Raw genomic sequence first — 13,745 nt, 5'->3', positions numbered from 1 at the left:
TTACACACTTCAGTAGCTACGATACACAGAGCTTCCAATTGGCTTGTTAGTTGAGCTTTTTTTTTTAATGGCAACACCATCATGTCTGCTATCATGTGTTGGACACCAAAATGTGTGCATTGATAAGGTGTGACGTTGAAGTAACAGCCCGTGTTACTTCAACACGCTGAACAGATGCAAAGCTACCGTAACTTACTTCATGTCCACTGTCGTCTTTCAGTTTTCTGAATGCTTTGTTGAGTGCAGGTATCTTAAATATTTTCAAGATTAAATACACCATATTGCTATTGCTATTTAAATACATATTGTGTCTTTTAAGTTAGAATTGCCATTCATGGTCATGAATTATGTATAATCACAAGACGACCGTCACATGGGTTTTCCTCACGTCTGCAAAGGAAATGTACAAAAAAGTCTCTCTTTTCTTTTTTTTTTTAAATAATAGTAATAGTAGTACATTCAAACAATAGCATAATAGTTCCTCACCATTATTGTTGTGGTTTTAAATAGCTTGTGATGCAGGAGTGTGTAAGGGTTGAGTTTGCCTTTAATGCTAATGTTCACAAAAACAGATGCGCCTTACTTCTCCGTTCAAATTCTGCAGAAACAACACTGTCACACAAAGTTCAGGTTCCATGCTGGTGCCATTGATGTATTGCTGATGCTGTTGTTCATCAGTAAGTCCATCAGAAAGACACACAATTGTCTAAACTCTGCCTCAGAGCTTAAAATTCATGTCCTCACCTGCCAACTCCAACTGCCTACAATTATGCTTGCCCTCCATGAAAGCTAAACACAGTTCACCTCAGAGAGTGACGTGAGAGTGATATGAGTAACAAACACTTAGATACAGAATAGACACCTTGTGATGTCAAAGCTTCTCATGGAGGAACGTGTAGCCTCTCACATGATGGTGCACGCAGCTGTTTCATTGCTAAATGGGAAATTGAATTAAGTCTAAGGTCATTCCTGGCAGTTTACTTGCATTGATTATATTTCTGCTCGCAATTCTTCCTCTGCCTTATTGTGTCATCATTGTGTAGCAGGTCATGCTACACTCTTTTTCTTTTCTCTTTTCATTGACAGTTTTTCCTGCAACAGATTTAGCTGATTTACCCATTCCTTTAGCTCCCTCCTCTCCTCTCATTCTTCTCATGCTGCTACATTTATCTCTACCAGTCTTTGAGGCTGTTTCTTACACAGTCTATTCTTTTACCTTCTTCTGCCTTCAATGCAAACCTCTATAGGTCACTACCGGCAGCCACAGCCCTCCACCACCATGTCCTGGTAATTCTTCAGCACCACTCGGTCTTGAGGGTCCAAGTAGAGCAGGGCAATGGCACTGAGGGAGGTGGGGACGCAGCAGGCCCGAGGCACCGCTCCATTCACCGAGTTCACCAGAGTTTGCACCATGGCGTGGCTTGAGGAGTTCATGTGGTCGGCCAGAGGGAAGCGACACTCTCCCAGGCAGAAGAAGGCATCATAACCGCTGGGCGCAATGATCCACTTGTGCCAGCCCACATCGTTGAAATCTACATATAAAGGATGACGGCGGCATCTATTGCGGGAAAGGCGCTTCAGTTTCGCAGCACGGCCGCCGTTCCTTTTCACCCTTCCTTTGTCGCTCCAAACCACCCCATCTTTATTACTCCCCCAACCTGGTGCTGTCTTTTTAGCCCTCAACCAGGACTGGTCCCTACTGTGGCCCTTGCTTCTGCTCCTAGGTTTCTCTTTTGTCCCATTTCTCCCTCTCATCCTCTGGCCACCACTTGAGGTCCTCCTGCCATGTTTGACTAAAGGTTCTCCACGCCCATCGTGGCTGTAAGTCACCAAGAGTGGTCTCTCCTGAGCCCAGCTATGCTCATCCTGATCAACAGACCTGCATACCCTCAAGTGACCCTCTTTGTGTTTCTCTGCCTCCTCCTCACTGGCAGCAGAGGAGAGGTTCTGGTCAAGCGGTAAGGAGGTACTGTTCTCAGGTTGGACCTCCAGCAGAAAGCCAAGGCTACCACTCCTAGCAAGGGCCTCATGGAGGAGCTCTGCACTTAAGGTAAACGCCTCCCAGAAATCACTTTCTTTATGGCTATGGAGGCCAGAGGTGAGCAACCTTGTCTCCATAAGAGTTGGCTTTGGGTCCTCATGGTGCTCAGAGAGGTATAGGTTTATTCTGTGGGGCTCGGGGCTCAGGGAGGCTCTATTACTGCGGAGGAGGCGAAGCTCAGCGGAGAGCACTCTCTCATCCTGAGGGATGGAGGAAATATTGAAGAAAATGTGAACCCTCTTGTGATCATCTGGTATGGGCCTGTCTCCAAGATGCTCTAAGAGAGAGATGAAGAGAGACAAGAGGGTATGGGATGTCAGTGTGGTTTTAATTTGCTTTGTTTGACTTTAGATGCAAGCATCTTTCATTTTAAAAGTTACCAAGTTACCAAAAGTTACCAAGTCCTTCTTGAAAAAGCTAAAGAGGAGGAGAGATTGCAAATTACCTGATATTATCAAATGACTAATCATTTACAGTGACAAAGGGTTTAGAGTAGCTCACCTTTTGGACCATTTGGTAGAACATTTGGGGGTTTTTTCTCCAAAGAAGTTTTGTCACATAAGATGTATTTGTAAAATCCATATAACTAAGGATGAACCTGGCTTTGTGTAAAAGACAGATGGTTGATGGTTTTTTTTATTCTTGAGAATTCCATTCTGGACCGTGCGTCTCTTAACCATAACAAGTTCATGATAAATTGACAATTTATTTAGGAGAATCTCACCCCTCATGTGCAAATATGGTGTATTATTACAAACTTATTTTAGGTCATTTGTAGGCATGTCTTGTAGAGAGTGGCAGTAAATGATTTCCTCTGTGCTGCGACATGAACACCAGGGTTTACAGGTGAAGTTATCCCGATCACATTTTTGATACAGTCCTGGTGAGCAGGCGTCTTCAGCTGTTTTCCAAGCTGCTGATAAGAAAAGCATTATCTGAGTGGAATAAAGGCAAACTAATTGACTCCAGAATTGCATTTTCTTGTCATGAACAATTTAGGCTCTTATCCGATCACGCCAGCTTTTAAAATCTGATTTTGGGGCCTGGTATCAAAATGTATTTGTCTCTCTGCCAAGAAGGTTTTATTTTCTGCTAATATTTGTCTGTTTATTTGTTAGGAACATATTTTGAGTCATTTTCTAAGAATGTAAGTTATAGCACAAGGCAGAAAGTATTAGATTGTGATGGTGATCAGTATACACATATAGATTCAGATTCAGATTTTTGTTAGTGATCAAAGTCAATATTGCTAAAAAAAAGTCATGTAATAATATCTTATAAAGTTTTGGTCATGTATATGAAACCTGGCACTTGATGTGTAATGACACTGTGGAAAATTGAGCAGCCTTGGTGGTGGTTTAAACTCCTCTAGTTAAGAGCTTTTTCCATGTCAGTGTTCTTATTTCCACATAGTCCATATTGCTAATATAGAAAAGTTTGTCGGGCATTTGGCGGTAGGGTATAGGAGTGAGACGTTTCTAAAACTTTCTGCACATTTTTGGAGGTTAGTATTGTGAACATGTTATCTAAGAGGATATGAGTTTTAGTGTTTGGATTGCTAAGTGGGGAGTCACAACAAACATCCTCATAAATTAGATCTTTATACTGCATCTATGGCTGATAAAAAAAACCACTACGTATGAACATATCGTCTTTGGAAGAACAGTTTAAAGGTCAAACTCAGCTCAAGCGATCATGATTTGGATATTCTAATGCAATAAAACTGGTTTAGATTATGGCACCATGATGTGTCAGTGAACTTACCACTGTGGTGAAAGCTGCGTACAGTGTTGGCCTGCTGAATGTGCTGGCTTGGGAAACTAAATGAAGGGTCTTCTAATAGATGGTACTGTTGCTGGTGGAAGCGGTAAAGATCCAGGAGATACCGAGGCACTGGCACTCCGGGCCGAGGGTCAGGCTGTGACTGCAGGCCCAGTCGGCTCAGGAGGAGACTCTGGATGGTCTGAGCCAGACTTGGATCCAGCAGTGAAGCAGCGGCCGGTGCCTGCGACAAGGAGGAAGATGTGGGGGATACTCTGCCATGGTTGATCTCGCTGGTGTCTCCACCTTGGCGACCAGACGAGGCTTGAGGTAGCAGCAGGACCATGAGGAGCAGGAGGTTAGCAGGGAACATGGTGGACCTGGGAGGAGATAGGGAGATGATGGTGGAACAGGTGTGTGGAGGAAAGAGGTTGTAGAAGTGGAGAAGGAATGGTGGACAAAATAAAAGATAAACTTGTCAAGACATGTTTGTTGTTTTAGGTCCTTTAAGGTGCTTTAAAGCTGCAGAGTTATTTTGGTTATTTTTATTGATGATGATGTTAACATTATGCCTTTGTTTAATCTGTTGTGCCTATCTTTGTCAAGCAATACTATCAGACCTGACTGAGGGAGTGTTTGTGTGTATACATCGGTAAGAATTTTTTTTTTTTTTACCAGTACAATTGACCTCTGTTACACAGGCACTTGTTTTCAGTCACACTCCAACCTCTTACTTTACTAGCATAAAGTTGCAGTTGCCTCTGTTTGTCTTGACGTAAAAGGAATCACTTCCTGTGTGCAGTGAGGGACTTTTGCTGACCATCAGGAACACGTTTGACAGTGGTTTGAAACATAACAGACATTTGTTTATATTTTAAATGAATGAACTACAGCTTTAAATGTAGGTGTTTGTGGTATAAAAAGTGCAATTATGTGACGTAAAGACACAATACAACAAGTAGTTTGAGAAAATCTGCAAAAGCGATAGCTCCTACTAGATGCTGCAGGACTCTGTATATCATGCTTATGTCTTTTCCTTCCTGGACACACTAGTTTCTCATTAGTTTTCAGCCTTCGTGTGGCATATGTTCAAGAAATCTACCGTCCACATGAAGTTGTTTGCTTGATACTCCTGGCAGTAAGAACAGTGCCACTTTGGGTTTTTTCTTTTCTCCCGCGGTTGATTTATGACACATAACATTTTTATCCCAAGACTCTATATCTCCCAGGACACCTTAGCAGAAGCAATTAACCCGCCTCTATGTGTACTTTAATCATACTGTGTGTGCTTGCATGTGAAAGAGATCAACACTAGAGTATGACAGACAGCTCGCATTAATCAAAGACTGTGGACATACTGACATGTAATGTAGTTGTAGGGATTTGAATTGTGGGTATTTGTTTTTTTCGTTCTCTTCCTTTTTGAATTAACCAAATTACTGAAACAATTTACAACTAATTAAAAGTGTATTCATTCAAAATATAAAAGTCCTATTCAGTAGACCTGTTGTAATATTGTTTACATTATTTGACGTTGATCCTTGTGTAAAAACGCCTGTAATATATTTAATTTACAATCAACTCTGTTGGACAGGGTTTACACTGTGGAAACTGCTGTGCTCTTTGACCTTAGACTCTAGACTTTTTGAAGAATGTTGACATTCCTGCAGTCAGACAAAGGAGCTGACAGCTTGTTTTGCTTCAAGTGGATAGACAAATATTGTCAATATTCACCTGTATATAAAAAGTAAAAATTATAAATGATATATAAAAAAAGGAGCAGGAGCCACTAATATATTTGCATTCAGTGTAGAACATGCATGTGAAAGTATGGAGAAAACATGTCATTAAAACACAAGGAGATTTTTGTTTCTGTGTCTGTTTTACAGTTTAGAATGATAGCTAACATATGATGGATCTGATGGATTACGTAACGTATTGTACTGTATCTATTACTGTCCCATTTGCTCAGATGCATGAAAACACCTGCTTTGCTTATGCCATTCACTCCAAGCAGAGAGTGAACCTACTCTTAGCAGACTCAAAACAATCGATCAGCTTATCTCCCTTCATGACTATTCCTCGTGCGGGAACATGACCACAGACAGGGGGTCACGCAATTACCACTGTGACCTGGCTAACACCCTGCACCTCTGTGGTGCAGCTGTTAATAAATGAGCCAGTAATTAGACACCAGAAAGTTGAGGGCCAAAAGGTAAGACCTGTTGACCTGTCGGGAACAAGACACTCTGGACTACAAATGAGCTAAACCTCTGTGCAAAAGGGACGAATAAAAGAAGTATCATGGCAGTTTAATGAACAAGCATAATTTCAAATGAGAACACTGGCAATTATCTCTCGCTCTCCCTCTCTCTCCCTGTCCACGCCGTTGCTTCTATCTCCCTCCTCCATCTCTTTATCTCATCTCTCAGAGGGACAGAGAATTGATGAGCTGCTTTTCAGTGAGATAAGAGAGGTGTTTAAAACACATAATGACACTGTAATGACCACTATTCGCACCACACACCACAAAAACAGCCACACGATCACAGGTGTGAAGGCGTGGATATTTCTATGCATGTGTGTGTGTGTGTGTGTGTGTGTGTGCATTGATTATCGTAGGTGGTTCAAAGGGCAGCCATGGGAAAATAAGCCACTTGCAAGCGTGGGATTGTTGCTAGCTATCTATTAAACTCCAGGGGCCCCACCCAGGGCTGCTTCACCTGAGGCAACACAGCAAAGGACAATTACAGATTAGACACTCAGTGCTGGACAGCCTCTCCCATGTACTGTGGAGGCTTGTAAAGCAGGTTAAGGACAGACACACCACCTCGCTCCTGTACTTTCCTCACCTGCTAAACCACCCAGGTGACTGTGAGGTTCAAAGGTTCATGCAACACGGCTGTCACATGGCAGGGTGTGCTGGCAGAAGAACCCAGAGGGAGAAATGGAGGCCTCTTTGCCCTACATCACTTTGACATACATACAGCTTCTCTCATCTCCCTGGGTGTCTGTGTTGTGGCTGTCTAATTTAAACTGAGCAAAGAGGATCCAGGCCTATTTTAGCATCTTCATGTGTTGTGTGCATCGGGCTGCCACCGATCCTGAGGTCCATTCATGTTGACTCATGTCGTCCCTTCAGATTGTTTTTAAACGTATTTCCATATCTGGCATGAAAACGGACTAAAGAAATGTTTGTATCTGTGTGATATGGGGACCAGGAATGAGGTGAGCATCAGTTTTGAGTGTAGAGCTTAGCCTATTAGACATATTGAATGTGACCTGACCTCCCAAGCAGACTGTAGCTTGACCCTGGTGTGTGCAGCAGACGAACGTCTGCCCTGTGTCTTTTTGAACTCGCTGATTAAAACCTCTGCCCTCTAATGTCTTTTGTCGTGTGTCTCTCTCTCGCTGCCTCTTCTTTTATCTGTTTATTTCAAACCCCTAATGCTTTTCCCCTTCCTCCTTCCTCCTTGCATTCCTTGAACTTTGTCCTTTTGCTCTGTTCTCACTGTCGTGTTTTTGTGCTTCTCTGCATCACCTTCCCACTCCTTCTCCGTCTCTTTCCTTCTCCCTCATGAACGTTGCTCATTTTTCCTATGCCTAAAATGAATGGTGTTTTTGCGGAAGAGTGTGGCGGGCCGCTGCCGGGCCAGAGGGCTGGAGTGTCACTGCAGCCGGCTGATTTATCCACCGCTGCTGTCTTCATGTTATGCCTGGTCCCTCAACTTTCCCTTCCTGTTGTTCTTCCCGTGTTTCTTTTCCCAAATTCCTCCCCTTGCTCTGCCTGATTTCTCGCTCCCCCCTTCATGCTCACATTTTTCTATGCTGCCGTCTCATTCTTTCAGAACATGATACATGCAACTTACATGCCACAGGGTTCACTTTGTCGCTCTGTGCTTACGCAAATACTAGAAAATGTCACGTTGCGATGGACAGTGCACACACACACACACACACATACACACACACCTGTGAACACATCTGCTTTTTTTCCAAAGTGGCCTTTGCATTTAATATAAAATGACAAATGAGTCTGTATAATCATGCATGGGGTTATGGAGAGCATGATATTTATCATGTTTAATTAGTCATTAATGCATGGATTTGGGGACCTAAAATTTAATGGGGTGGGTGGAAAAGTGGTCGAAAACTGTTGCAAGTTTAGTTGTAGCTCTGCTTTCTGATGAGTAACTGATGAAATCACTACATATTCCAACAGTATTCCAGGTATCAGCGACTGCTGCTGTGTGGTTTTACTGGACTCTCATATGTATAGTACTTGAATTCATCCCAGCTGAACCGATTAGCTGGATAATGACCCAGATGTCAAAAAGTCACATACACACACAAACACTTTATGAACAGCACAAGGTTTAACACATTACAATCAAAGAGAGTGAGTACTAACACGTCCGTCCAACCACAAGCCAAGATGTAAAACTGTGGAGGAGCTGGGCTGTAAATATATGACAGTGGGAGGCAGATTTAGAGTCACGCACACACACACACACACACACATACACACACTGTATAGTATTGCAGTCTGTAAAATTGTGGATTTGTTGGGAGACTATAACCTTAACTTAAGTCTATACTTACCCTAACCTTACAACATGTCTTCACCTTCAAATGTAATGATTTACATAGGTGTTCACTTTATGTTCTAATAAGGACGAAAAGGGACCTAAATGTGAGTGCGTAAACAGATTAAGGTCCCAAACACAAGCATTACTACTGGGTCCACAGGCATGCATGCGTGCACACGTGCACACAAACTGCCTGCATGCAGTATTGTACATCTGGGCTTTAGTCTCATTTGACTGAGCTGGAGTTATGAGCATCAACAGGTCTCGGGTCCTCATGCCGCTTTTTTCCTCAGGTTTCTCAGGCAGGGATGCCCACAGGTCTCCTCTGTATCACAAGTGCATTGTGGTTAACAGGAGGCCCACCGCTGAAAAGCATCAGTGGAAATACTGACACGTCCGACCCGAGCACAGAGACCGCTGTTGCTGCGTGTCTGACAGCTAAACCCATGTGAAATACAGAACAAAAACAAACCTCTGCTTTTCACATTAAAGCTGCAGAGTGTTGAGACTGAGGGCCAACTCAGCCTGTGCGTATTGCAGTGGTGGTGAATTACGTTATGCTCTTTGAACTCATAATGGGCACATTATTCTTGGACAAGTTGCTTACCGGACAAGATTTTGATTGAGCAACACTCTGTGCCAGAGGTGCATGTAAGTGTGTGTGTGTGTGTGTGTGCTTTTTTTCCCCAGAGTGACTAATGGTTTCAACAGCACAGTTCCTCTACCCTGTGGCCTGACAGACAGACGTTTGTGTGTGTGTGTGTGTGACTGAGTGAAGAAGCATAAGGATGAAGTACTCACGTCCAGGTGTGATGGGATGTATGCAGAGTCCATGGTTTATCCTTGAGCTCCAGTGTTACGATCCCTCGGCTCTCGCTCCTTTGGACAGAATGGACACAGTGGACTATTTCTTTCTTTTTCTTTCTTGGTTTCTCTCTCTTTTTTTCACCTGTCTCAGAGCAGCCACTGTCTGTCTCTCCAGTGTAAATGAACAGTAGGTAAAGCTGTTCTCTCCATGATTTTCTCTCCTCTCTGCTCCCTCACTCAGCCTCTCATCCTGTTGTCAGTGTCAGATAAGCAAACTCTTTAAAAACATGCACTGGCTTCCCCCTCTGCCTGTCTGCGTGACCTCTGCTGGCAGGCAACTCCCTTTCCCTGTCGCCTGCACTTCCACCTCTACTTTTTTTAAAACACACTGGCACTGCTGCTCTTGCTGTGCATGGAAGCTACAGGAGGAAAGTGAGTTGTGTCCGTCTATCTGTCTGTGCTGTATCACAGGGAATAACTTCCTCTTGTTCCTTAACCTCCTTACTATGACTGTCTCCCTCCCTCTCCACTCAGTTCCTCCCTTTTGTATCTCCTCCCCTTTTCCTCTCTCTCTCTTTCTCACCCTCCCTTCCATACTCATACTCACACACACACACACACACCTTCCTTTTTTTATATACTTTTTTTCATTCTTTTTCATTCACTGACCAGCTGCTAAACTCAGTTTAACTCTAATTGACTTTCCTGGCCACTTAGATCCTCCCAAATAGTGATGTCACAAAGATCGGCCAAGTACATCTCACACACATACTCTCTCTCTCTCTCTCTGTCACCAGCGCACACACACACACACACACATACATACACAGAGGAGACAAAACACACAAGCATGTTGTCAAAGACACATGCACTCGTGCAATCACACATTCCCTCACACACATGCATGCACATAGAGGAGACAAACACACAAGCATATTATCAAAGACACACACACACACTGGTCCAGATAACCCTGAGGTCAGAAAACATACTTAGACTAATTGTTTTCCACACTTCCTCCTTTAACGAACTCACCTGCTGCTTTTCATTGGCACCATTTTATGTTTCGGCCAACAAGCTTGCTGTCATTATAAATACGAGGCCCCATGACACTGAATAAGAGCAAACAGATTCAGTTACAAGACACAAGGTATGAATGGATGACTCATAGGGAGCCGCCATGAAGTCACAACATTTGAGTTTTGTGATTGGATGGAAGTAAACGTTGAGGTAAAAAAAAAACAAAAAAAAATGCAGGCTGTACTTCTCCACTACGGGTTGAAGCAAGGTGCATCCGTCCTTCCAGCTACAGAGCGGGTGGTGGGGTGAATTTGTATTCATGGGCTGGACCCATGAGAAAACGTCTCTTTGGGATGCATCGTCTCACATATTGGATCTCATCTGGAGAATCACTTGTCCACGTCCCCCCCCCGCTCCTCCTCTCTGTCCCCTGCACTTGCTCTTCCCGTCCACTCGTACAAACACGCACACAAAAAAAAATCCTCCTCATCCGCAGACCTCATTCATCCTGAGGCTGAGTAATTATCCCAGTGCAGAGCGGATTTACACACAAACGCACACTGGCTCCTCTCGAACCACACACACACGCACTTACAAACTTTGAACATGAGGGAAAAATGTTAGAAAAACATTTGATTTCAATATTTCAACTTGATGATCTGCTTTCTGCTGTGGTTAAACAACTACCATGAGTCCTCAAGAACTAATCTCCTGACCCTGATCCTTGGCCCCCCTGAGGAGCATCACCTGAACATCACTGTAGATTAGGACAGGGCATCGAATGTCAATACCTTTAGTGACATCGACTGGACATCAAACGTCTTCTTTATCACCTTATATTAAGAAAATCTGTTGTCATTCGACATCACATTTCAGTACATAAAGAGTTTATCTCATTACTGGCTCAGTAAGTATGCAGCATGCTGTTTGACTGAGCTCTAATGGTGCTTGTCATTGGCTGTCCTGAGGTTTACAGGAAGTTTGGACCAGAGACAGAGTTCATTCTCCAAAGGAGAAGAGGAATATTGGGCTTTCTACGTGTGTCTGAGCAGAGAGTTGCATCGTGTTTAACTGCAAGAGGATTGGGCCAGCTAAAACTAAATCATTATACTGTATTAATACTGCATCACACATTTTAATCAATAACCAGCCCCCCTCTGGATACAAGCATTATAGTATCATCAATAAAGATTATCTTTGAGTATCATCAGACATAGCAAATCATCATTTTCTAGCAGTCTCAAATAGTTTGTACATACTGTACAGTGGTTGTGAAGTGGGAAACCATGACAGGCCCTGTGTCTGGCTTTTGTCCATCAAAAGGATTCCAAAAATGGATTTAAATATTTTGTACAACTGCAATATAATTAATAATATAATTACTTTTCCAACCCGTGGAGTGAAAATATTAGAGGAGTAAAGGCACGGTGTAAAATGAACAGATGTCTGTGGCTTTTCAGGGTTCAGACATCACAGCTGAGCCACAGCTCAGGCTTCACATAGTTCTTTTTCCAAATGAGCAGTAATTCCAGCCTCCAGGTTTCCCATCCTCTGGAAAAGCCGTCGGCTGCCTGTCCCGCTGGCTTCCGATGGGGGCGGAGAGAAACTTTTAAAGTAATACCTCACCGCCTTCTTAACAAGCCATCCATCCATCCTGCATCCCAGCATTTCCACCTCCATACTGCTCCATCCATCCATCCATGGACACAGAGAGTGAGGTGGAGGAGGAGGAGGAGGAGGAGGAGGCAAAAGAATATGGTGGAGGAAGAGGGTGTGACTGTTCAACTACCTCTTTAATTCTTTTTTCCTCTTTCAGCAAGATGTTGCACACAACTATTCATTGATAAACACAGTCATCTGTCATTTTGTTGTGGTGGGAACACGAACCTGAAAAAAAAACCTAAATAGAAGGTCAAATTGGCCTTGGAGGAATAGCAGTACTATCTATCTATCTATCACGCACACACACACACACACACGCACACACACTGGAGTGTGCGTATTCTGACTTTGAGTTAATGGCTCTGACTTTTTAATAGTTCTGACTTTGAGCTAAACAGTTGCACTGGCTCAGTGTGTGATTTAAGCATGTCAGGTATTTCTCCAAGTCAAAGGATGTGCTTTGCCTAATATTTCTGTCGGTGACAGTGTGAGGTCTATTTTATTAATCATATCATTGAGCAGAATATATCTGGTAGCACATTATGTGCGGAGGATCCGCCATGACTTTGCAGCGTTTCAGAATGTCAAACTTCCATCTGTCCGTCTTCTACCGCTTTATCCTCCACATGAGGGTCGCGGGGTCACAATCTCAGCTGACGTAGGGCAGAGGGAGAGGCGCCAGTCCACTACAGGGCCACATACTGTACATGGAGAAAAACAACCATACACTCTCACAGGCAGTTTAGTGTGTCCAGTCATGGTAGGAAACTGGAGGAAAACCAACATCTACGCCTAGGGGGCCACAGGCTCATTGGACACAGTCACTGCTGGTGCAAACTGTTCTATCTTGAGCATTATGAGCGGCTGTGTCACTGTTATACAAATGAAATTCCAACATAATGAGAAGTGTTGTTTGGAGAACATGGAACAATGGAGCTTAATGACGTGGTCATCTGTCGTCTTATTCCAAAATCAGATTTTCCTGAGAAGAGCACATCACGGAGCAGAGTGAGTCATGAGAACAAAGCTGCACGCCGTGGAATAAGCTAAGATTGATGTTCAAACACTCAAAGAGATCGATGCCTCACCAGGGAGCGACCTGCATGATAAACATGAAGGGCTGCAGAGTCATTTCTGTAACAACCTTACATTTACCTTCATTGTGTCTATGAAATGAAGTTGCATTTTTTTCTGAGTGCCTTTGATGTGCAGCATGTGAAACTTGATTATTTTTTGTTGTTGTTCATATTTAGGATTTCTTTCATTTTGTTTGCGGTAAATGAATGTTTTGGTGACGCATAAAGTCTCTGCTCAGAAATGTTTTTCTCATGTACAAGGGTCATCAAGGGCCTTGAACTATTGGCTCCACTGCTCCACAATGTTGTGATATAATGAAGTACAAATACTTTGTTACTGTACTTAAGTACAAAATTCACGTATCTGTTTACTTTCTTTAATTTATATTTCTGGCAACTTTTACTTTTACTCCACATTTCCTCTAACTATCTTTGTTGGAATTGAACCCACAGCCTTCCAGTTGAAGGTTAACTCTCCCTACCACTGAGCTACCATGGCTCAGTCTTTACTGCTCAATTTTTAAATACTTTTAAACTTCAGTACAATTTATATCAGATAATGTCTTTTGATAGGACAGTAAATGGCATATACTTTAAGACTTTTACTTGATTAATATTATAAAAAAGTGACTTCAACTTCTACTACTTTTCTGGCAAGATACTCAAATAGCCACTTAATCCATCCATCCACCCCGCTTCTAGCGCTTTATCCTGTATAAGAGTGTCCAATTTACATAATTCCCAAATCTGAATATTCTCGGACGGTGGGAGGAAACCAGAGGAAACTGG

General features: G+C 42.9%; 1 protein-coding gene across 1 annotated transcript; it reads right to left on the bottom strand.

The window, feature by feature from the left end:
• Window positions 1–9,431, bottom strand: bmp16 (bone morphogenetic protein 16). The gene is made up of 3 exons (XM_044033007.1): window positions 9,193–9,431; window positions 3,806–4,182; window positions 1–2,318 (listed from the first exon to the last, which is right to left on the bottom strand). Exons 2-3 carry the CDS (start codon window positions 4,173–4,175, stop codon window positions 1,252–1,254), a joined length of 1,437 nt encoding a protein of 478 aa, XP_043888942.1. The 5' UTR covers window positions 4,176–4,182; window positions 9,193–9,431; the 3' UTR covers window positions 1–1,251.
• Between the last annotated feature and the right edge of the window lie 4,314 nt (window positions 9,432–13,745).

The sequence above is a fragment of the Solea senegalensis genome, linkage group LG8 (genome assembly GCF_019176455.1).
Source record: "Solea senegalensis isolate Sse05_10M linkage group LG8, IFAPA_SoseM_1, whole genome shotgun sequence".
Lineage (NCBI taxonomy): Eukaryota > Metazoa > Chordata > Actinopteri > Pleuronectiformes > Soleidae > Solea > Solea senegalensis.
Note: the sequence above shows the minus strand (reverse complement) of the source record. Positions and strands in the feature narration are given on the sequence as shown.

Bases quoted from the DNA above. Each gene is read 5' to 3' on its own strand.
- bmp16 (XM_044033007.1), bottom strand. From the start codon at position 4,175: ATGTTCCCTGCTAACCTCCTGCTCCTCATGGTCCTGCTGCTACCTCAA. The intron at 2,319-3,805 runs GTAAGTTCACTG...TCTCTCTCTTAG, and splicing joins ACGCAGCTTTCACCACAGTG to AGCATCTTGGAGACAGGCCC.